We start from the raw sequence: 25,419 nt of genomic DNA on the forward strand, positions 1-25,419 counted from the left end.
GGGCAAAATCAGACCGACCCCAATTACAAAGAAGCCTTCTTTTATAATGTCCCCACTGTTAATATGGCCTGTTTTCATGGTCCCAACTATTTCTAATACTCATTGAGATTTATTTCCCGTTCAAAAAACATTTTCCCGCTTACATTTTTCATGACTGTTTTGAATCAAATGTTACAAGTAGGATCCACATTATTTAACAGAAATAGCTAGAATCCTAAGAAATAATCAACCACATGGAACCATCATTTTCAAATGGTTACAATTAACAGAAACTATTGCTGTCTACAATTATAAGCACTAAATAAACACATCAGAAACGAAAAGCCAAAAAAAATCCTTGCAACAGAAAACAGGCAATTTTATTTACCGAACAACAATATGATAATTGATTGGGAGAAGGAAAAAAAAAGATGATTGCAGACAATTGTAGAAGTAAAACAAAAAAGAAACATGAACCTTCAGCAAGAAAAATATGCAATCAAACTTAATTGTTAAAAAAAATACACACACGCATGTAATGCCATGTAGAATCATATATATACTAATATATATTTTTTAAATTGTCCTAATTTCATCCACGAATTTAACAGAGTTGGACCAAGATTTTCAACAGTTAATAATGATTAAAAATAAACAAATAATAACGTCAATTTTTTTTTTTGTACGCTTAAGATGGAATGTATAGATCAACGAATATAAATGTCAGAAAAAAGGTGAAAAAAACGGGAGGAAAAAATTATATATACTGTATAATATAAACAAAGTGCTCTTTCAACACATTCAAATACATATATATATCTGTGGATATACTTATATAACATAAATCTTACTTATAGATAGATCATTGACGCAAATCTTTTGTAAAACTTTATATTACATCAGAATATAAATTCCCGCGAATAGCAGCACCATTATGAAACAACCATCATCGTGACGACTTCAACCTGGAAATTTATTCATTTTTTTTACTAGATAAGATATATTTCAACAGCACCAGAAAAATACTGATCTTTGATTCTTTTTTTTCCGAGAAATTGGGTTATTGCACTATTCCTCTTCGAAGACACTAAGGAAACAGTGATAAGAGGTGTGTGCTCTGAATAATAATAATTATAATAATAGATCTACATATAATATAGATTGTTATCCCATAAAAAACAAACACTTTATAGAAAAATACTTAAATATCTTGTCTCCGCCCCTCAGAAAAGACAACGGTTTTTTTTTTCTCTCTCTTTTTTTTTTCTTTAAGATGTCAGAAAACACACTTTGAAAGTTGCATGCACACAGACACACATACACACGCACACACACTGAAAGAGAAAGACAGACACCCTGCGCATACACACAAACACACACGAGATGCATTGTTTTTCCCCTAAAGAACATAAGTCAAGAAAATAAGCTCTTCACATATAAAACATTGACTTTCAATATATTAACATTATGTATATTTACATGTCGGAAAACACAGAGCTTTTTTTGTATCCCCCAAAAATCATAACAAAATAAAGAGAAACGACAGATTTTCTTTTTTGTTTAGAGAAAAACAAAAAACAGAAATGCTAAAATGTAGGTAGAAACCAGTGAATCAGCATAGCGATAAAAACTGCGAATACAGTGAAACTACAAAGAATTATGATGGCCCATTGCTGGTCAGTTAGAGGTTCGTGATTTGCCCAGCGCGACAACAGTGATGGGGATGATGATTTCGGTGAGGGTGCTTGGCTCTGTAGGCTAGACGTACAGAATGAAGAACTCGAACTGTAGGGACTACACAGATCACCAGAGTCATCCGAACAGTGACGAACTGCCGCTACTCGCACGGAATATTCTGTCCCGCTCTGGAGAGAATCCATTAGATAACTTGTTTGTATTCCAGAATAAACCTAAAGAAAACAAAAAAACTGATCTACACCAATGCTTCTAAAAGCTGATCAAAAACTTTTTACACTTCGTCATGAACAATAATGCAGTTGACGTCAGTTTTTACAGACTCAAACAATTAGTTCATAAAAGCATGCGATTCATAAACTGGAGGTTTGTAAAAGAGTGGCGACTGTAACTGTATTTTGGATAAGATAATTTTTGTATTGCAAGAGAGCACAAAAATAATAAATGTGGTCATAATATTTTTATATGTGTATCATATAAGTACAGGGTGGGCAAAAAGTCTGTATAAACTTTGAAAATGAATAAAAACTGGAACAATAACCAAAATTAAAAACGATTTGCAGGGTTAACATTGCTAGGTCACAGGGAAATTTTTTAAGACGGAAAAAAATAACGAAAAACGGCTGGTAGGTGGCACTGGTATGAGCGACTTTGGTGTGGAAATATGCAAATGGGACAGTCATAAGAACTTGCACTCCTAATCCACAATGAGTTCACCGTTGTAGACCGGGACCTGCTGCACTTTGCAGTTGCTGGATTTGTGACTCACCTGCAATGTGTTATCCCTTATGGTGGTTTTTGGTCATGTGGAACACATACTTCTGTAATAAACGATTTGGAGGCATTCTGTTTGTTATTTGTGCATCTTTTTTTTTGACTGGTTTACACCAGCACTACGTATCGGCTGTTTTTTGTTGTTTTTTTTCCTACCTTAAAAAAAATTATGTGACCCAGGGATGCTAACCTTGCAAACTGCTTTTTATTTCGACCATTTTTCCACTTTTTATGAATTTTTAAAGTTCCTACAGACTTTTTGACCGTCCCGTATATACATATAAAATTATTATGTCCATATTTATAATTTTTGTGCTCTCATGCGATACAAAAATTATCTTACCCAAAATACAGTTACAGTTGAATTACAATGAAAATTTCAGTCCCATTATTTGTTGAATTACGGCCGTATTCACCAACACCGTTTCAACTGCAATCGCAGGTGGAAGGATTGAAGATCGGAACGGATTGGTTAAATTAAGGATTTTAACCAATCCGTGTCGATCGCTGATCGTTTAACCTGCGATTGCAGTTGAAATTGTGTTGGTGAATACGGCCGTTAGGGTTCATTTGTATAAGTGAATCACTGGATTTATGATGGGACTGAAATTTTCATTTGCTAAATAAAGGAAAATTGTTCAATCCTACCGATATGAACAGTAGACTAAAAACATTATTTTCATCAAGGAAATTCATTAAATCAGGGTTTGATTGTACACTATTATTTTTGAAGAAAAAGAAAAAAATGATTAAACTTGTTAAAGGAGTCAGACAAGGCAATACTATCTCTCAATGCTGTGAGAGACGTACAAAAGTCTGATGTAATGAGTATGGCTCACCACAACAAGAGGAAGATGATCACGCACGGTGAATGCATACAACTTCAGAATAAAAATAACAATAACTTGAAGTATACAGTCAAAATCTGTTTATAACGAGGAGCTTGTTTTCAGTGAAAATGCTCACTGTATCCAGTCACTATGATTGTACAATGAGTATTTTCACTGAAAGTAAGCACCTCATTATAAACAGATTTTGACTGTATACTTGATTGTCACCCATGATCAGAATCAGTGTTTCACTGTATCAATATTCACAGTACCAACTCATTGCATCCAGTCACTATGATTGTGCCCAAGTGGCGCAGTAGTAAGTTGCTCGTCGTCCACTATGAAGGTTACTGTCAAGGTCCACGGGTTCGAATCCAGGCATAGAACGTCAGAAGCAAGTTCTTTACCTACCGAGCCTGGGACGACCACCAATGCATGGAGCCTTCATTTCCCACCCAGCTCCACTGGTTGGAAATTGCCATATGGCGATATATGACCGGAGTTGGTGTGCGGTAAAGTAGTAGTAACTATGATTGTGAAATCCGTTTTCAAATCAAAAAAAAAATGAAATTTCAAAAATTAAGAGTTTATAGCAAGTATATATAAGATTATCTCAATATTTGATTCATTTAAAAAAAGTTCACCTTTTGCTAGCAACTTCACTATTATAAAATCATCTGTGACACTCAATGATTTGCTTTTGGACATCCCCCCCCCCCAAAAAAAAAAAAAAGCACAACACATTGAAAAGAAAAATTCCAGCGGTAATCCTCATAGTCGGAGTTTGTAATAAACGTTGGGAAACAACTAAATTCACCATTCTTTTTATACACAAATTGGTCAGCTTCCAATCTTCTCATTTTTTTTTTCCATGCTCATTCAATACCTCTAATAGATACTATATATCTAGGTGATAGATCATTCCTCTCAAAGAGCAGGAGGGTTGCTGTTCCTGCACATTGACAACAAACCAGGGCTCTCTTAAGGGAATTATGGAGGCCAAGTGATTTTTCTGAGGTCCTACCTGGAAAATTCTTGAAAATTTCAACCAGTTTTCTTTCTTTTCGATGCCCTTGGGCCATGCCTGGGTTGTCCCATGCATTAAGATGGCACTGCAACAAATTTTAGAATGATAGGTCTTTTCTTAAATCACGAGGGTAGTTCAAAAAGTAAGGTAACAAACCCTATAAGAGAAAACATTCATTCACGAATTCAGAGATACATAACGTAGTAAGCCACAGGTAAATATTACTTCTCCACATGGTCACTATGGTTGTCAAACTATTTGTTCCATTGGTACACCAACATCTCAAAACCGGCATAGAAGAAATGAGCCTCCGGGTCACGGAGCCACGTCAACACGGCTTGCTGAACTTTATAGGAGGAGACAAGCAATGTTTGCAAGACATGAATGCTTGCTTTTTTAAGGTAAAACATGATGAACCCACATTTTGCCCCCCCTTATAGCAATACAATGCAGGAACAAAACTCTCTCAGCCTGAAACTGCATCAAGTGCGCCAAAGAAACAGCTCTATTCATGTGGTTTTATGCTCCTCTGTGAGTTGTCATGATACCCAACGAGAACACATCTTCCAGTAGCTCAAACAAAGATGTTGAGTTCCTATGCAATCTTGCTCAGATGAATGTGATGATTGGCTTGAATCAAAACTCTGGCATGGCACAGATTGTCATCTGTGGTGGACGTGCCTGGCTGCCCTGATTTTTGCTTCGCTTGCCCATCTGTTCTGCCTTTATCAAATTCTGTGCACCAAAACCACACCTGTTTTTGTGACATTACACTGGCTCCATACACTTCCACCAGTTGCTGATGAATTCAAGCTGGAGACGCTTTCTTTAGATGCAAAAACCTTAGATGTTAATGAATTAACTTCAATGGCTGACCACATTTCCATCAATGTCTCCATGTTCTGACACTTCGGCAGGCTATCACACAACTAGCTCTATCTATTGGTGGTGTTTGAAAGCTGTGATCGTCTCAGCTGTTTAGACAGGAAACTTAATTCACAAGGGGAATTTGTGTAGCTGTCTGAACTCTTGTTACCTTACTTTTTGAAACACCTATGTATCTGATTGACAGTCATCATTTTGTAAAGAGTAATCTTTGTCAAAGGGCGTTATCTCCATATTATGAAACAGGTTTAAAAAAAAATTTTGTGGTTATCTTTGCATTTACTTTTCATTTTTGTATTTATTTTCCCCAAAATTTCCCCTTTAAAGTCGAACCTTAAATCTGAACTACCTAGAAAATGATGCTTGCAACAAAAGTGACAAAATCGGTATACAATCAGCATTGTACCAAAGAAAATACATTAAACTGCAAATGTAATCTAGAATCTCACTAAAAGCGGCAATAAACTCACTGGGTCCTACTGTCTACATGCTACATTATCTAGACTTAAAAAAACATAGAAACAAGTTGAGGCAATAGGAAATGGGTTTACTTTTCATGTTAAATGCATAAATAGCACAATATATGTTAACGTATAGTTTTGAAACTGACAGACTTACCACGTTGTAGTCTGAAGCCTTGGAACCAACCTGAAGCCTATAAGATATCATGTCGTTGCCTATCGTTTTTGCAGGCATCCATTCTACCAAGCATGAATTCTCGGTCACGGATCCAACTTTAGGTGCTACAAAAATTAGTGAAGTAATTGTAAAGGGTAAAATATAGCAAAAATTAATCAGCAAAGTATTGTGTACAAATTTGTTTTTCATTTTTTTTTTCCACACGAGAGTGCCTTATTTAGCATTCGGTCTGTCTGCATTCAAGCAATAAAAATCATGGAAAATTCCAATTGAGTATGACGTCACCTTATAATGAAAACATTGTACATCAGAAATTCTACACTTTATAAGAAAAGCAAAAAAAAGGATGTCCCATTCAATAACACACAAAAGAGGTTTGTTTTTTTTCTCTAAAAACAGCAGATCGTTGTCAAAAACTTTTTTCTAAAAGCTGTAATATAAGTGAGATACCTATGATGTTCTCAATCTAAAACTGCCAAAAGAGGCATTTTTGAAAAAAAATTGATGCAAGAGTTTTATTATTTTTCATTATAATGTGACGATGACAGCCTTCTGCTGTCATGTAAGAAACCCAACCCTGCCAATTTCTTGAGAAATCAAGGTACCAGACTTTTTAATTACAATTTAAACTAGACAATGGAACTATTTTTGCAAAAAATCATAAATCTCTATATGCTTCAAAACAAAACTTGCCTTTAGGTGGCGGCGGCACAGCTTTTGGTGTTGTGAAAACAAAAACATCTGAACAGGGACCATCACCTTCTGCATTTGATGCATAGATTCTGAAGCTATAGGAGGTCATCTCTTCCAGCCTTGAAACTTTGTAACTGTGTCCAGTTCCTTGATACACTGGTGCATAACTGAATTAATTAGAAGAAAAGCGAGCGATAAATGCAATTAATCCAATTCTGAGAAATGATTTAGTGATAAATTAACTGAGATGATCTGATTAAAAAAATGTGTGCATCATGAGAACTACTGTACTACAGAAATGGAAGCACAGTCGTTCCTCTGTACAATGTTAACCCAGGGGACTGAATAGAAATTATTTTATATAAGAAGGGTGTCACTTCTAGAAAGTGAAAATTATAGGTGGAGGTGACCAGTGAAGTTACTGATATGCTACAATGCATCAAACCCAAAATTCCAGAAAAAGGACCTATGGGATTTTTAATCACATTCTATTCCCTCCCACCTGCCAGTACACTTTGAACGAAAGATATCCAAAGGTTTTTCATAAACTTTGGGTTCCAGAGACCCAGGATGATTAGAATAGTGACAGCATTAGCCAGGTTGAAAGCGACAGATAATTTATATACAGAGGAATTTCTGTATACATTTTCAAAGTAACATCATAAAAAAAGACCGTAGCATATGGAATTACATTCCGGTTTCACATCACTTCAAATTCATTATGATGCATAAGGCACATAGTTTTCTGAGATTTCTCTGGATAACTTCTTAATTGCTAAAATTCAGGCTATTTGGTGGCATAAAACTTGTAAGAAATAAAAGAATGTATGGTACACAAAGATGTCAAATGAAAAATTAATCAGTAAATACAAAAAAAAACTGGGTAAGGGAAAAGAAATATTTTCAAAGCAGGAAGATATGCCACGTGCTGTTTCAAGAAATTTTAACAAAGGATCATAAACTACTAAATTCCATCATTTTTGTTGCACCACTGTCATTTTCTGCACACAAGGGCTAATTAGACCGGGACCTCTATTTTTTTCATTGGGCAGTTCCAAACAACAGCATTTTTTTTTATCCTCACCAAGAGGTTGGTGCACTAACCCCTTGATGTGGGACTCCCCTGTGGTAGCAATCTTTTTCTGTGGTCATGTTCGGCATTTTTGTTGTACCCCTGTATCAGGAAAATTTTCTAACAAGAACGAACCCGGTATCAAACTCACGATACTTCTAAACATCCTTTCATACTTCAGGCAAGTATTTTATAGGCCTGGGCTACCACACCCCTAAATTCGATTTTCTCCACATGATATATCAAATTAGGAACGAATAATGATGTTTAATCAAACAAACTTTTACCATATGCAATACTATAGAACCTCATTATAAGAAATTTCCCTCATAATGAACAGTTAAAAAAGTTATAATAATATGAATAATGCATAATGCTTATTTTTATTGGATGAGTATAAAACTCAAGCGTTTAAACAAAATATTAAAAAACTGTTAATTCGTTTGAAAATAATTTCAAAGCCAAGTGATTAAACATCACTCGTTGTGTTGTTTTGCATAAACATGCATGTGCTGCAGGACATGTATATATACCGCTCGATAGTCAAAAAAATTAAAATTAATGCAGTGTATATGTTATGGTGAATGTGATAAATCAGTTATATATTATACATAATAACTGGTTATGGTGCATACTAACAAATTGTCTTAGTAAGTCTGTGATAAATTTATCACTTTTACAGGAGATTATGGATAATAACCAAGTGTTGTAGGTAAGTTTGATAAACACTTGAAATTTATCGTCTTTATCTGATTATGCATAATACCCTAGTATAATTGGTAAATTTAAGAAATATGAAAAAAATTGCAAATGAGTCCGGTATGTGTGATGAATAGTCAGACCCCGATATAATAACAAATTTTACTATCATACCCTGATGTAATGGTACAACACATATATGAATTATAGGAATTATCATCTATAGTACATCATATATGATACATCATCATATGTACATCATATGATTTATCATGTTTTACCAATGACGTGATGCTTTGGTAAACATTTGCATAATGAGCAATAAAAATAATTTTTCGAAACCTATTAAATTAACCAATGGCTTTTGGGTGCTATGCATAATCACTGGTAAAAGTGATTAATGTAGGGGAAATATATCAAACTTACAGAATGCTTTGTGATTATGTATAATACCTTGTTATATATGTTTATAACCAGATGCATCTTCTTCAATTCATTCTATGTTGATGTCTGTTCATATATTATAAACAATTTTCATAGATTAGTACTACAAACTGATGTACACCGTTACGTAATACCACTAAGTTCCAAGGGAGCGATAGAAGCTATGGGGTATAACATAGGATCCTATGGATTACATTGTGTTGGAGGGCGATGGGGCTTAGCTTGGGAAACTATGGTCTACACCAGTGGTTCTCAACCTTTTTTTGTCTATGGCCCCCTTTCAACCATTTCTCATTCCTGTGGCCCCCTTTTGCGAACATGAATATAATTTTATACTCCCCACCCCGTTTTGCCATTATAAGATAGTTATTCAGAAATTGTATGAAGTATAAATATGTTTAAATTTAATTTGATTAATTTTTAATTTATGAAAATAACGAAAAAGAAAAATAAACATAATAGAATACAGTAAAAAATAGAATAAATTATTTTTAATCAATGTAAAATCTGCGCTTGAAAACGGCACAATGCCATCAAGTCACTGTAACAGATGAAATTTGTATTATTTCCAATAATACAAATGATTTTTTTTTTCTTTTTGTGTAAATGATTCTGGTTTCATTGAGAATTTCACGCCGTTTTCAATATTAATACATGTTTCAAGGATATAGGTTCATGTTGTAGCCCTACTATGATTTTAAAAAAAAAACTAAAATGCGTGTGAAAATTTTTTTAAATATTTTTTTGAACCATTCATTCCAGAGAAATCATGTACGCAGTGACAAAACTATTCATGTGAACATAATAATGATTCATTGTCAGGATTTCAAGCCCATCGAAAAATATAAATAATCAGATTTTCAAATAAGAAAATTATCAGTTTGTTGACTTCAATCTCGATACGGTGAAAATCTGATATTTCATTGGATGACAAGCTGCCTTCAAGTGGCTTTTTGGTTAATAATGTGGCCGCTCTCTCGCAGGCGAACAAAGCAACATGCGTGTTGGCTTAAACACAACACAATATTTCACATAACAGCTGTACTATATTTAATATACAGGGCGCATAGGTAACGGGGCATAAGGCATTTCACTGGCGAACCATTGGTCATGGAGGCATACTTCCAGTTGGAAAAAGTATCCGAATAATGTGTAATACTCAGATATTTGATTCATGTTGCCAGGAGTTACATAATTATTAAAATATAAATGTTAACTTTTTATGCGGACACCCTGTGCCCCAAAACCCAATTGGAAAGTTGTTTCCTGGTCTCCAACAAAAAATTCAACGTGTCCAAGTTCAAATTTTCACTGAGATATTCAAAGAAAGTTGGAAAAAACAGCATTAAATGAGGGGCAACCATTTTACCTACATTGAATGCTGTTTTTTCCCAAATTTCTTCAATTTTTCGAATTCACATATCTCGGTGAATATTGTACTTAGAAACGTGAAATTATTTTAGTTGGCATCGGGAAAGACAGAGTTACAACTGGGTTAATTGGGTTCTTTGGCACACGGAGACGGTATAAAAAGTTGTTTTTTTTTATTTTATAGCTATACAATCCCTCACAACATGAATCACATATCTGAGTTGGACACGTGATTTGGATACTTTTTCTATTTGGGTATGTCTCTAAGACTAATGACTCACCACTAAAGTACACCCTATAAACCATACGTCCTGTTACCCATGCAGCCTCCAAATACCCACAAAAAAATAGTTTGAGACGAAATACAGCCAACTCTTATTTTAACAAATACCATTATAACGGGAAAAATATTGTTTTAACGAAAACTTTTCTAATCCCTCGGATAGGTTTACATAGGAACAATATAAAAATCTGGAATTCCTTTGTAACGAAATTTCGTTATTACGAAGTGATTTCTCAGGTCTCTTGGAGTTCCGGTCTAATGGGGTTTCACCAAAGCGTATTAATAAAGGGTCTTTCATACGCTTTGGATTTGACTGTATTTCCCCCAAAAAAAATCTGATCTAAATTTTTGTAGTAAAGTAATTGAACTTCGGCAATTAGATCTGAAAACAGTCCTTTTTATAATGATTATGTCCTTTTTACTTTTATAAATTTAGAAAGGAAACAAAAGGAAGAAAAGGTGGGGGGCCCCACGAAAGATTCCCTGACGCAGGAGGTAGGGGCTATGGAGTGAGCAATATGTAGGAGGCGCAAAAAATAAGTCCAACACGGGTACAGATTTTGTCTCGAGCCGCCCAGATAGCTTACATTTTTGTTTCTGGTATTACGATCACAGGCCTTGTCTATTTTTTCAACATTTCCGGTGTCAAGGTATAGTATGACTCAAAAGCGTGATGTCGTAAATTTTTACTGTGTTAAATTTTGTTGTCTTAAGTAAAGTCTACGCTGCCGCCCCTTACAACCTGCCGCCCGGGCACCCTTGCTTAAGCCGCCCCTGTCCCAATACATTATCACAGCAATGTAGTTTTACAAAATTTTAAATTTCGCGGGTATTTTTCCTCATGTATGATTTGGTCTCTTGGAGTTCGTTATAACTGAATTTGACTTTATTTCTTTTTAGCAGAGGCAATGGATTGGCACCCCCTTTCAAAATTCATAAAAAATACCCCAGAGCAATCATTCTCTATTCGATTTTTATAAATATATTCCCTATCAGACCACTCAGTGCTGGCTGAAGATAGCTTTGTGCTAAACCAGATGGCTATCCGTCTGTAATTGCATGAAAACGATGGGTTTTTTACAAGCTTTCATTTTTCACCCATCTACTTCTTGGATTACATTTACTACCAGCACTCAAAAGAATGTCAATGAATGGTCAACAAAGCTTTGTTTTCTTTATGACAGCCCTCTTTGAATGAAAAGTCTGAACACACACAATTTTCTGTCTTTACAGTTATTCCATTTTGTTTAAACCTCTTCTATAGTTTGTGTCAGGGCCTACTATCACCCCCAAGTCGTAAAACCACCGAGATTACATGAACAACTATTTTTATTTCCTTCCTCATGTCAATGTTACTTGAATGGGGAAAAATTGCAAAAAATATATTCTATGCATTTTGTTTGAAATTAAATTTTTTTAGTCAGAGTGACTAAAAAAAATTTAATGTCACAAATTTATTCGTGGCCCCCGTATCAGTAGCCGTGGCTCCCCTTTTGCAAGATTTTCATCCGTGCCCCCCCCCCCCTGAAATATCCTGGGATGGCCCCCGGTTGAGAACCACTGGTCTACACCATGGTTTTGTCATGTCTAAAACACATCATAAACCTTTGTCAAAAACCTCAAAATATTGCTTTTCAATATAAAAATTCCCATTGGAAATAAACATGTTAATTGCATGTAATGTTTAAAGTTACCATGCTATACAAAGAATAAATATTTAATATGATTGTAAAATAATTTTCTACTCTCTATAGAATTATTTCGGACAAAATATATGTTTTATTTTTTTTCTTATAAAATATACAAGTTATACAATCTGAATAAACCATAGCATAAATGCTAAAGGAAAAGCTATGAAACTATTTGATATTAAATTCAAGATGATTCTTGACCCTCAAAAATTTCTTCAACTGCTTATATATATGCATTGATATAAACAATCTGCTGTACTCTTTTTACAACAGATAAGTGTTTAAAAAAGTTTATTACATCATATATGTAATGTTGATTTCTGTTATTATTAAATTATCTAGATAATCACTGATACTTAAAATGATACTCTTATTGTGCATTGAATATATTGAATAACATTGAAATATATAATATTTCAATTTCTATTATATAAGACAACCATAAGTATTCTTTATGGGCATTGTATAATATTTTATCATGTGTATATATTGTTTACAATTTTTGTTAATTGCATTTTTAATTGGGTTGCTATATTTTTGAAATATATGACATCCATATTTTTATGGGCATCTTTTTCTCAGCCACCTCGTTGGGCATTTTGCCTGTTGTGGCATTGTATTTGTATATCTAGCGATCAAAATACTAAATTGTAGGACTAAAATATCATTTAATTTGGCATAGCTTGTATATGATGCTTATGAAGCTCTTGTAACTTATCCTTAGTCAAACTTAGTTATTCTTACTTTTGCACTATGATATGGTATATTTACTAGCTTTTTATAATGCAATGGTTTTCCAAATGAAGCTATATTTAAACGTGCAAAACAAGTGCTTTGAGTATCAAGTCCTATCAGCTATGCTTTGGTTGAAAATACTCTTTAAAACTCTGAGTTTATAAACCGAGGTAAACAAATTTAGGTGAAAATAAATGAGTTTAATTAGTGTATTAACAGATGCTGCGTGAGAATTTCTATATTGAATAAAATTTTGGGCAGATCAGAAAATTTAAAATATCAAAACATATTTTTTCTCAGTAATTATAATTCCAAATATAAAACCATTTAATCTACATAAAAGTGTTTTGTTATTTAACATATCAGGTTAAAAAACTATTTGACAATGTTGACAATAAGTTTTTGACTGTTTTAATACTGATTTGGTTTCTGGAATCAAAAACCTAACCTTCATGCCCTATCATACATATTTTGAATAAGCAGCGCTATTCCACTTAGCAAATTGAACACTGGTAATGAGTAGCTTAGATAAATAAACCATAAAATTATGTTTTATATGTTCTAGACTCTTATGTTGAAAAATTCAAAATTGCAAATTAAAATTAACATTTAGTTTTAATTACTGTAATAAATTAATGTTCATAAAATAAAACATTGTAATATGCAAAAAAAGTAAGTTTTTCATCATGTTATGTACCTATTGTGTTCAAAACATTATCAAAAAGCATTAATTTAGGTTTTTGATGGTTTTTGACATTTTTTAATGGTTTAAACCAGTTTTTGACATCAAAAACCCAGCTCTACAAACTGGATTTTCATTAAGACTGAAAATTTTCAGCCCCTATTAGTCATTTATAATGAGGTTCTACTGTACCTTCATAGACACATGTGTCATATACTAATTGATTAAATTCACTAAATTGATTTGATTGAGCTGTACTTACCTTCCTGAATGGGGATTTATCATTTCCAAAGTGTACTGTATGAACTCTGGATTTTTTCCATCGCCCCATTTCATTCGCAAACTGTTATGACTGTAGCCATAGCATTCTAGAAGTGGAGGATTAGGAGGTAGACCCCGAGTTGTTACTTTGAAAGATGTAAAAGGTCCCAAACCCATGCTGTTCACCGCTTGTATCCGAACCCTGAAAAAAATAAACAGGAAATAAGCATATTTGTCACTATTATTATTGCTTTATTTTTCAATTTCCAAAAATTTAAACAGGAAAGTTTTGAAAAATGCTGTTTAACGATTGAAAGAGTGCTTAATAATTTGAAACTAAGCACAACGAACATCACAAGAGTTGTATTCTTATTATGCTACGCATATTTTTTAGGTAGCAATTCTTTCCAGCCAGATATAATGGAAGGTTATTTTTTCAAAGGTGATGGTGTCTAGTGGGGAGATATGCCTTTTGACACAATATTTTCAATTTTTTTTATAAAAACTTCACTTGGTAAAAGTTTGTGTTTGGCACATCCCACACTGTAAACTCTGTGTTTCCCAACAAATTTGACCAGAAAATACCCAAAGGTGGATAGAAGAGAAGAAATGGGGGAGTAGCTGAAGTTTTTGTAACAGAAAAGTGTAAAATTAAAATTTTAAATATAAATTATATTTAAAAGCAAAAGAGGAAAAAGTTAAAAATGGGTCTGAGTTGAATATTCCAAGGTAAACTAAATTACAAGTTTTATACTGTTCCAAGTTACGGGATCTTTTTTGTTTCAAGGTACAATGCTGAACTATTTGTGAAAAATACTAATAACTTTACTCACAGTTCTGTGTAATATTGTGTGAGCACCTGGTATGATTTATCAGGTGATTCCATAGATTATAATTACCAAATATGGTTCACTACACTTGCAATGTCAAGAAACTCAGAAAAAACAAGCACACAATTTTTTTTTACTAAAATGTGCCTACTTGCAAGTCAGCTCTGTCAAGATCACAAAGATTTGAAACCAAATGCAGTTGTGCAAGCTTAGATATTAATTTTCAGAAGTATGCTATGAACCGACACCAACTACCAAACTATTGATAAATTTGTATTTTCACTGTTTTTTTAATCAATTTTAGTTAGCTTACTTCATTTCGAATCCCCAAACTCCTTATTAAATGGTACAGGCTATTTCATATTATCTTCTCTCGATAACATTATTTTCAAATACTTTTTTTTTCAGAGACATGATATTCAATTGTAGATATCGTACATTTGTCAATGCAATGACTATAATCCAAATTTTTTTAAAATATACAGGTTTTACGTTCCTGTCATTGTTCAAACAGAAATAATAATAACAATGAGATTCTATAATCCTTGCATTAAATGTATATTTTAGATTAAGTTAATATGCATTGTAATTGAAGAAATTACAAATTTTGTAGAACTGAGCATTTTATGAATCTGTAAAAAAATTATGCCCAAACTTATACTAAAAAATGGTTGTTTTTCTCACACTATCCAGATTCTGGATAAAAGAATTCCTAAATTTTTTCCCAAACATCATATCATTCAAGTTGAGATCATTAATATAAAGACAAAAATAGATTAAAATTTGAATTGCATTATTACAGATAAACCCTGACGAATAAATTCATAGTAAGCTCACTATTTTTAGTTCCACAACCACAATATCCACTAAAAATAGTGAGTTGTTCAGTATCATTTCAAAGAATATCAAGCAAATAGTACATACCTGTAGGTAGTTTCAGGTGTAAGACCATCAACCGTAAGTTCGGGTACCTCAGTACTGGTAGAAACAGAATCACCAACTTCAACATTGTAACTGGTAATCGCTGCACCGTGATTGCTTGGTTCTTTCCATGTCATGTCAATGGCAGTGGAAGTGCTAACAACTTTAACATTGGACACTGGAATGCCTCCTGGTGTTGATGGTGGAGTTTGACATCTCACGCTCTCACTAAATGCACTTGCGCCAGCTGAGTTCAAAGCCTATTAATATCATATCAAGATACCACTAAATTAGAATGAAATCCTCCTCTTCTGCTTTTAGAAAAACATTCCACCACTTATAGGATTTCTGGCTGCACTAATTTTTCTCTTTACCCTCTCATATTTACCAATACAGTCAAACTCATTTCATATGAGATCATGGGTATTATGAGCATTTTTAAAACCATGTTTAGGTCACTATTTAATTACATTATGGATTTTATGCTTTGCTATGAGCAATCAAATAAGAAGTTCAGTTGATGTAAGTAAATTTATTTCCCAGCACAGCATGCGAGTAAATGTTTTCCTGACAAAATCTGAAGTAGCATAAGCCAAAAGAAAAATCTGAAAGTTCAAAAATTTAGCTTAACCCAGTGTGTAATCAAGAATAACCTCCTGCACGAGCAGTAACTGAAAATCATATTATACCTCAATATAATTTCACATAGGATTAGTAGATGCATTATTATTTGTTTCTAAATTTGAATACCATTTATTTTCTAACTTTTTTGTAAACAATATAACAAGAAAATTTTAATTCAAGGAAACATTAGATTTTTTTTTCAATGCCTATAGTAGCTGAGTTTGGTTGCATATATCAGAGCAAGTAAAACAAACATAGAAAAGCAGCTATATATTGCTTTTTTTTTCTCACAAAAAACCAATACATTATAATTTTTTTTTATTCTGAAATTACCTTTATTAATTTAATATTTTTCAAATATTTCACAAATACAAACATATAATACACAAACGCAATTGTATAATACAAAAATACAATATATAATAGACAAACACATACACACATAATAAAAACACATTTTGTAGCCACAAGGGACAAAAAGTCCTTCCAGCACAGGCCTTAAGGAATTAGTCATTAAATATTTTTTTGCAACAGCGTTATCATATTTATTCGATACTTGTTCAAATGCATTTTCATTTGTATATTTTTCAATAAAGTTACTTATTGTGAAGCTTAATATAATATAATTATCATGCATCATTTCTCTTTTTAATTATCGTACTCTTCACTTGTACTCTGTTCAATATTGTTTTGAGATATACTTTTACAATACATTCATCAAAATGTTTTTGTAATCTATGCTTCTAATGAAGTCAAATAATGTATGATTTATGTTTTTATTAATATTAAGTTGATTTTCAGTATGAAAATGTTTAATGCCTTAGGGTCAATGTAAAAAAAGCTCTTTTTATATAATGTTTTATTATGTTTTGGCACTTGATAAATTTGATTATATCTATTTGTATTTCTGAGAAATTGAATTTTTTGGATGTTATGCTGAAACTGATATTTAGAAAGAAAAGTGATCTGCCTCCTCAGTTTCGGCACATAACATCTAGAAAATTCAATTTCTCAGTATATTTCAGGCCGAAAAAATACCATCTCTTCATATTTGTAGTTATACTTTGATTTTTATTAAATAATTTTTATTTAATTGTAAAAATTTGATAACTGTACAAAAAGTTTGTTTCAAAGATAAAGTATGGCATTGTATTTTAGATCTATTAATATCCGATATGTTATGTTATATAAATATTATCTAATTTCAGAATACTCTTGTAATATACTCCTCCCCAGGCACTGATTGCATAATTAATAACTGAATATATCCATGCACATGAAACAAATCTTTTAAAAAATGTTCATCCATCAAGTTTTTAATTTTGTAAATAATCAATGAACATTTTCTTATCTCTTTTTATTAAAATATCACATGGTGCGAGTTATATTTAAGATCATTCTGTATTGTGATACCAAAATAATTGCACTCACAAATAAACTGAAGGTGTAAATATAAGCCACAACAGAAAAGTGTTACGGAAAGCGCATTTGTCCTTTCCCACACCCCACTGTCAGAGATGTACTTTTATCTCTTAAACAAGAAAAACTATTCTTCCAGAAGCGCAAAAAAAAAAAAATGATAATCTAAATTAACATTCACCTGAATTCTGAATAAGTATGATGTTGCCGGAATTAAATTTCTCACTTCAGAACTAAGTTGATTTCCAACATAAACCTGTTGTGAGAAAAAGAATCCATAAAAATAACTATTAAACAAATCACTATGCAGCTTTTCATGTGAAAAATAATTTTTCAAGCAAAAGTGTTCTACACACATTCACACATATAGCACAAAATTTAAGTAGCGTAATTAAAACTCAAGCAATGCTGACTGCTTTCGACATTAAGGATATAGGACATGAGAAACACAAACAAAGGGTAACTCAAAAGAAAATAGATCTAGAAACACTGGTTTAAGGTGGCTACACACATAACTGCAAGCTTGAAAAGAATGCATGTTCAATCTTTTTGAACAAGCATTAATGATCATATGGAAATTTTGAGCGAGTATTTTGATAGCACAAGCAGCTTGAAGACTAAATCAAATTTTAGTTAAGCATGCTTGTACAAGTCCCACTGTTTGTTCAAGTGAAACTTAAAGTGTGTGACATACAGGCACCCATATCAGTCTTCATGGTTCAGTGAGCTCTGCTTAGCATCAGTATTTTTTTGTTGATGTTTTTCTTTCTTATGCAAGGACAAAGGCAGCAAAAGTGAGTGCACCACCGCCTGAACTCAACATAATCCAAGTACAAATTTATTCTGCTGCAAGCATACTTATAATGGGCAGTGTTGAAATGGAAATTATGTATGCTTGTACAAAAACATTGAACATGCATGTTTGTCAAGCTGGCAGTTACATATATAGCTCTGCTTTTTTAGAGTTTACTCAAATTATGGTATGCTATTCCTTCTTCGTGAGGGGGGAAACAAATGTTCACTTATTTCTGCAGCTTCTTAGAATAATATAGGTACTAAAGCTTACATTTTAATTGTATTTTAATGAAAATACTAAATTTATATATTTCATAAAGCTACCAATTGAGGGTAATCATAGATTAAAATACATGTAAAGTTTGGTATTCTTCTATTTTCAGCTTTATTTATTCCTTGTATTATATTTGATCACTGATTAACAAATTGATCCTATTTTATAGTGTACAATTAATATCAATATTTTTTGTAAAAAAATACCAACAGTATTGTGGAGAGGTTTTCATCAAAACAAGAAAGTTTTAAAACACTTCCTACTTACAGGCTGGAATGCATCACTTTGACAAGCCTCTAAGCGATATTCCATAATTGCAGCACCATTGTTTTCTGGTTCCAACCATGATACAAAAATAGAATGAGGCGAACGAGGCACAGCCTTAAGATCATTTGGCACATCTGGCGAACCCGCACCAGTTGTTATCCTTAGAGACTCAGACCACTGACCATGCTAGAAATACACAAACAAGCAAGATATTTTGTCTCAATAATGAATGAAATATGTATCAGTGAAACAAGATAAAACCGATCTGGCTTTAGAATAAAATTGGGAAAGGAAACATGAACTCACCCCTATTTGGTTGTGTGCTCGTACACAAAATGCGTATTGTTTGCCTGGACGCAGAGCAGCTACAATACAATCCGTTCCAGTGCCTTTATAAACTTGTCTTGTTGTATCATCAGGGTTTTGGACCTCAACTTCATACTCAAAGACTTCACTGCCACCATCATAGTCAGGAGGCGCTATAGCACAGAGTGAGTGAAAAATATATAATAAAAAGTATAAGAGCTTCAAAATTAAATGAGCATTTTTGCATTTCAACTTTTCATATATTAGAACTTCCCCGATTTCAAAGACAAATTACCCCATTTTATATGAGCTGTATGAGCTTTAGGTTTCTCTACTAAGCGTGGTGGTTGGCATTTCCCAGGAACAACTGCTGCAGTCTGAATTGCACATAGGTCAGAATACTGAAAAAAATTGACAAAAAGATATAAAAATGAATAATGCAAAAACAAAATTTAACATTAAACATGCAACAATTCATTCATATGCCAAGAAATTGCAAACAAAAATAAAAACATTAATTAATAAAAATGACCAAAGGGTTTATTAACTTACAGGGCTTGTTCCTCCAGCACTTTTACATTTAACTCTCAAAAAATACATAGTTGCTGGATTCAGATTATCACATAAATGCTCCAGATCACTTCCGGAATATGCACATTCAAAGCCTAGAATAGCGTGAATGAATAACCAAATATAATTATTAAAAAATGATATACATGATAATTTATTTGAAGCACTTCTTGAAAATTGTTACCCTAAGCTATCATATTGTTGAGACTATAATAAATACAGTATTCGCTTTGCTGTGCAATACTTAAATTTTTTGCTCTGTTTCTTCTAATCTTAAACACATGATCACAGAATACAAAAATACTTCACAGAATACAAAAATACTTCACAGTCTACTAATTTTTCCACTTAGCTCATCTAATTTATGAAAACAAGTATGTTGAATATCCAGCATTTACACACATGCACAATAAAACCAAGATTTATGGTAGCAAAAGCAAACATGAAATTCAAACTACCTCTAATGTGGTTCATGAAACAAAGAATCCTAAAATGCAGAGAACAGAGAAGATTCAAATCAACTAATTCAATTGTTTCTTGAGTCGAAATATTTAAAAAAATTTTGGAATCTGACTCTGCAACATCACTGATTGTGCAGCAACCCAGATCACCTTTTTTTGTATATTAGACAGGGGCATTGTTTTATTTTCATGCTTCGAGACAGGAATCAAACCCCAGATTCTTTCCAATCGAGACATGTGCATCATAATATTTTATATATGACATGATCTATCAATTAAAACAATATTTACATAAATCACAGAAGAACATAACAGACCGAAAATGAAGATGAAAAAATTTTACTGAAAGTGCAAAAAGTAAAGCAAATAACCAATTGCAATGTACAATATAAATCAACAAAGTATATACCATATCCTCTGTCCATCTCCAGCTCATAACCTGAGACTTGTGACCCACCATTGTCCTTTGGTGGCTCTGGAAATATAGTTTTGAGCAAAAATTGAGGATTTACACTCATATTTAACACTGATGATAGCAGATATATTGTGAGAAATAATAGTAAATATTTTTAGCTTTTTTCAACATGTGCTCATAATAAAATTGTGGGCAACAGACATGGACCGGATCAAAGGGTGAATGTTGTAACTTCAAAGCATCAATGTTTAAGAAAATTCTGCATACAATCATCAATAAAATATTGTTTAAATTGAATCGTTTTACAAGCATCATTTTTTGCAATGTTGAACACACAAAGGGAGATCAATGATTTCAAAAGAGACAAACTGTGAAATGCTTACATTTCCCTTCATCTGAATCAAAATTTCTCTCTTTATATAACAATTAGATTCCTATACTTCACATTGAGTTCTTTTATAGGTCAAGGTTAAATTTCCACATGTGATGAAAAATATGTGTACCTCCATTAACGAAAAACACTCACCCCAAGCTATTTTGAAACTGGATGAATGAACCCTGCCCTTCAAGTAAGGTCTACCAGGAGAAGAAGGTGCATCTGGCAAAGTAGTAAGAGTGACAATCTGGCTCCAGGGGCTGGAACCTTCATCATTATTGGCACATAACTAAAAGAAAATTATGTACAGTGCTATGAAATCATGATTGAATAATAAGAAAAAACAATATCACAGGTGAGAAAATTTTTTCTTTACTCGACAAATAAAAATGATTTGAGTAACAATAACTTTATCAATAATACCATAAAAAAATATTGCATACTCGAAACTTATATTCAGAATTTCTTCCAAGGCCAGAGCAAGTATAAGACGTTTCTTTGCCATTGAACACAGGAAGGAAACCATGCAGCTATGATTGCAAAACAAATAAAGAAAGAAATCAGAATGTGCTTATAAAACAAAAGTGTCATAAAATTAGCACATGTATTTTTTAATGTAAAATACATATTGATTTTGTACAAGAAAATTCTTATAACTTCTAGGCTACGCCACTATTGTAGAAAAAGAATTAAAGCCATAATAAAAACAGAACCTCATTATAACAGACTAATAGGGGCTGAAGGTTGTCCATTTAATAAAGGTCTGGTTTATAATAAATAATTCATATAGGGGGTGTAATGCAACAGGGTTTACATCAATTGAAGTAGTTATCTATAAAAAGTGTATATTATACATAAAACAAAAAAACCACTTTCAACATAGGTTGAATTTGTACACTGCATTCATTTTTATTTTTCTGGCTAAGGAGCAGTACAGGAGTACGAGTTATGCAGCCCATCAATGTTCACACAAAACACAACAATCAACATTTAATCGCTTGCCTGGAAATGTTTTTTTTAAAAACAAGTTAATACTTTTTTAAATGCTTAAAACACATTTTAAACTTGTCAGATAAAAATATAAGCGTTACTATTATTATTATAATCTTTTTAACTGTCTGTTATAAGCTAAGGCTGTAATAATGGGGTCCATTATAATGTGGTTCTACTGTATTTGCATCATCTCCATCTCTTCTCAAACAGAAAATATTCAAAAAGACTTACTGAACCCTCTTCTTCCATCTGCAGTGTGAAACTGTCATCATTAGGCCTAAGTTCCCATGTCAATGATAATGAAGAGCTTTGTGCTTGAAGTAATTCAGGTGGCATAGGCTGACTTGGGGCACTCCCACTCGTTGAAAAACATGCCACATCACTGAAATTACTGCAAACAGATTTATTGCAAAGTTAGCATATTTTACACTCCTTCAATAGCTAATATAAAATCACATAAGTAAATGTTATAATAAAAACTGCAACTAATGTCAGAGAGTAAACAAAAAACATATTGCACTTGATCTGTCTTTCATCTGCTACAATACCGAAAATGTTTTGATTACATGTAAACATACAAAGAGTTTGAAGACTGATCCACTCATGATATTAATATTCTTACAGTAGATTTTCAGGGGGGGAAAAAAGGACTTTTTCATTCCAGATACATGTTCAATTTAAAATGACTTTTTTCAGAAATTTATCAGAATAATAAGTTTGATATATTATTATTAATAACACTCATGTAAATAATAAAAACTACAAATACTTCGATCATTAGTGACAAAAATTTGTAGACATCCTTTTTGATTATAATTTCAAACTTTACTTCATAGCAAAGCATAACATCAAATTGAAACAGAAATCTCAAGTGATACCTTAAAATTACAAGTTTGATTCATCCTCAAAAATTACTTAAATCATGTAAAATATGAATCTCAAAGAGGAAAATTTTTATTAGTAATAATAGGGATAACAAAAATTTGTTCCGAAATTATACGATATTAAAAAAAGCATAAAAATCTGTTTGCATTATTCAGTACAGTGTATTTCATATGAATGTCAGTTGTGTTAACAAATCAAATACACACTGCACTACGACAATCACTGCCACAGCTTTGACTTGTTCAATCCATTCAAGCTTTTGTGTGTGCCCCCAACTGGATTTTAAGAATTTTCTAGAGCACATTTCCCATTTGTAAATCAAATACTTGGTAGCAAATAAAAGCACTTCTCAACACTTTTTTTTACCAACCTTTTGCCAAATTCATTCACAGCAGCTAATCGAAAACGATAGCAAGTGGATGCCTTCAGCTTCACAGCTTTGAACTGCTTTTGAAGGCCATTGAAAATTTCAACAAAATTGTCTTCATTAAGCCCCTTAAAAGAAAAAAAAATTAAATTCAATCATTGTAATAATTGATAAAAATCAATAAGTGGCAATTATATAGCTTACATAACTTTTATATTTTTACTGCTGAGAAAATGTATTCAAATATATGAGCCAAATTATTGATCATTATTCATTACAATCCACATGAAACATTTATTTCAATCCCATCATATGTAGGTAAGTACTTTTCAAACAATTTGTTTTCTCATCTTTTCAATTACAAATACAGTGGCCACAATAGGCAAATTGCCCACCCCTAGGTTATTGAGATCACTTTTCATGTGAAAGACTTTCCTGAACTAAAGAAACTATTTTGTATGCATTCATAGCCAATCTTAAAATTTGTTCATAATACATACTTATTTGCTCATAAGCTAACAAATTTACAAAAACATATTTGTCTGCAAAAAATTCAGTTTGTCACCAAATTTTATTAAATACTTTTAAATTGAAAAAAATTGCAATTATAATGCATCAGAGTGTTAGAAGAGATAAGAGAATCCAAGATATTCATTGAAAATATTACCTCATCATATTCCAGTATATAATTACTGATTCTCGAACCATTATCGACAGCAGCCTAAACATGAAGGAAAACAATCAGTATTATATTATTCAGTTTTTATACACAGAAACTTATAATTACTTGTAGCACAAAACTGGCATTGAAAATGCCACATAACTTCAGATCGGAATCTCTAACCTATTGCTCACTAAAAACAAATGAAGTAAGCAGTAATTATGCCAGATTTCACATGTGTAAATCATTTACCAACAGACTTAATAATTAGACATCATATTCAAGGATCAGCATTAAGCTGATTCAAGTTAAATCACTTATCAGATATAATATGGAAGCTGAATTCCATCCAGAGTAAGCCATGACAATATGCATGAACAGTGTAGAAACTCAAGAATACAAATACAACGCCACAACAGGCAAAATGCCCAACGAGGTGGCTGATAAAAAGATGCCCATAAAAATATGGATGTCATGTTTCAAAAATACAGCAACCCCATTAAAAATGCAATTAACACAAATTATAAACAATATATACACATGATAAAATATTATACAAAATAGTTCACAATGATGCAAAAAGGCCAAACTGCTTTACAGTTTCTGAATAATATGAGCACGAGATCATTTATTTCTCTCGCTTAATAACTATAGTAGAGCCTTGTTAAGTCATCACCCTAATATGTCACCACTCCAGTAAGTTGTTTTTCCTCTGTCTCATTCAGCTTTTATAGATAACAATGTTATTAAAACCTTGTTTACTCGTCGCTAATTTTGGTTCACTCATCGCTATGGTAAAGTTTGAGAGAGGAATGGATGATTTTTATGACTCCCTTTATTAGAAAGAGCTTGATAACAGTACTACTATATGTTCAAAAGTGACCATAAAAGCCTTATGTACCAAACCAGAAAACTTTGAGTAACAAAAGTTATGCAAAGGAAGTTTTTGCCGACTAAAAACTGAAAGTTCTTGAAACATTAGGGGTTGTTCAAGCTGGACCTGATTTCTTCATGGGTTGCACTAATTTAGGGCTTCAAATTCAAACTAAAAATCTTTGTTGAAAAATTAGACATTCTTTTTGAAAAGTTGGGGTCTTCTGCTGTCTGCTTATCCTTTTGCCCAAGGCTCTAAACTGAAAATTGGACCTTTGTGTTCTAGATTACCTTGTAGTTTTATTATAAATGTAGTGTGTATATGAAATTAATGTGCAATAGTTCCATCACAGAGGAAAGTCCAACTATTCTAACAGTTGCTCTAATTTGTCTAAATTAAAAATTACTAGTATAAATGATCAGTGTATTTTACTCACCGTGATAAATGCCATATAAAACTCAAAAATGTAATTTTTTTTCCTTTATTATATATAATTTTCGTAAATATTGTTGTTTAATTCCTATTTTAATAAATGTGAAATTACTTCAAATTTATATGATTTTCACAATATTGCACATCGAACCAGAGGGTACTTTGCTTAAGTTGACACTCCGCTTAAGC

General features: G+C 32.5%; 1 protein-coding gene across 4 annotated transcripts in view; it reads right to left on the minus strand.

The window, feature by feature from the left end:
* Positions 1-334: 334 nt before the first annotated feature.
* LOC149084179 (fibronectin type-III domain-containing protein 3A-like) overlaps positions 335-25,419 on the minus strand; it is a 49,129-nt gene continuing 24,044 nt past the window's right edge. For all 4 annotated transcript variants that reach the window (XM_089234522.1, XM_089234523.1, XM_089234524.1 and 1 more), the window contains 16 exons: positions 23,931-23,984; positions 23,267-23,391; positions 22,243-22,402; positions 21,462-21,548; positions 21,169-21,307; positions 20,637-20,702; positions 19,749-19,861; positions 19,492-19,597; positions 19,197-19,369; positions 18,891-19,076; positions 17,736-17,810; positions 15,515-15,771; positions 13,762-13,962; positions 6,523-6,689; positions 5,809-5,933; positions 335-1,889 (listed from right to left, as the gene is read on the minus strand). In XM_089234522.1, coding sequence (XP_089090648.1) covers positions 1,566-1,889; positions 5,809-5,933; positions 6,523-6,689; positions 13,762-13,962; positions 15,515-15,771; positions 17,736-17,810; positions 18,891-19,076; positions 19,197-19,369; positions 19,492-19,597; positions 19,749-19,861; positions 20,637-20,702; positions 21,169-21,307; positions 21,462-21,548; positions 22,243-22,402; positions 23,267-23,391; positions 23,931-23,984 — 2,358 coding nt within the window. In that variant the 3' untranslated portion in view covers positions 335-1,565. The remainder of the gene's footprint in view (positions 1,890-5,808; positions 5,934-6,522; positions 6,690-13,761; positions 13,963-15,514; positions 15,772-17,735; positions 17,811-18,890; positions 19,077-19,196; positions 19,370-19,491; positions 19,598-19,748; positions 19,862-20,636; positions 20,703-21,168; positions 21,308-21,461; positions 21,549-22,242; positions 22,403-23,266; positions 23,392-23,930; positions 23,985-25,419) is intronic.

Source organism: Pholcus phalangioides, unplaced genomic scaffold (genome assembly GCF_987345545.1).
Source record: "Pholcus phalangioides strain wild (caught in Gottingen) unplaced genomic scaffold, Ppha-v1.0 ptg000008l_1, whole genome shotgun sequence".
NCBI lineage: Eukaryota > Metazoa > Arthropoda > Arachnida > Araneae > Pholcidae > Pholcus > Pholcus phalangioides.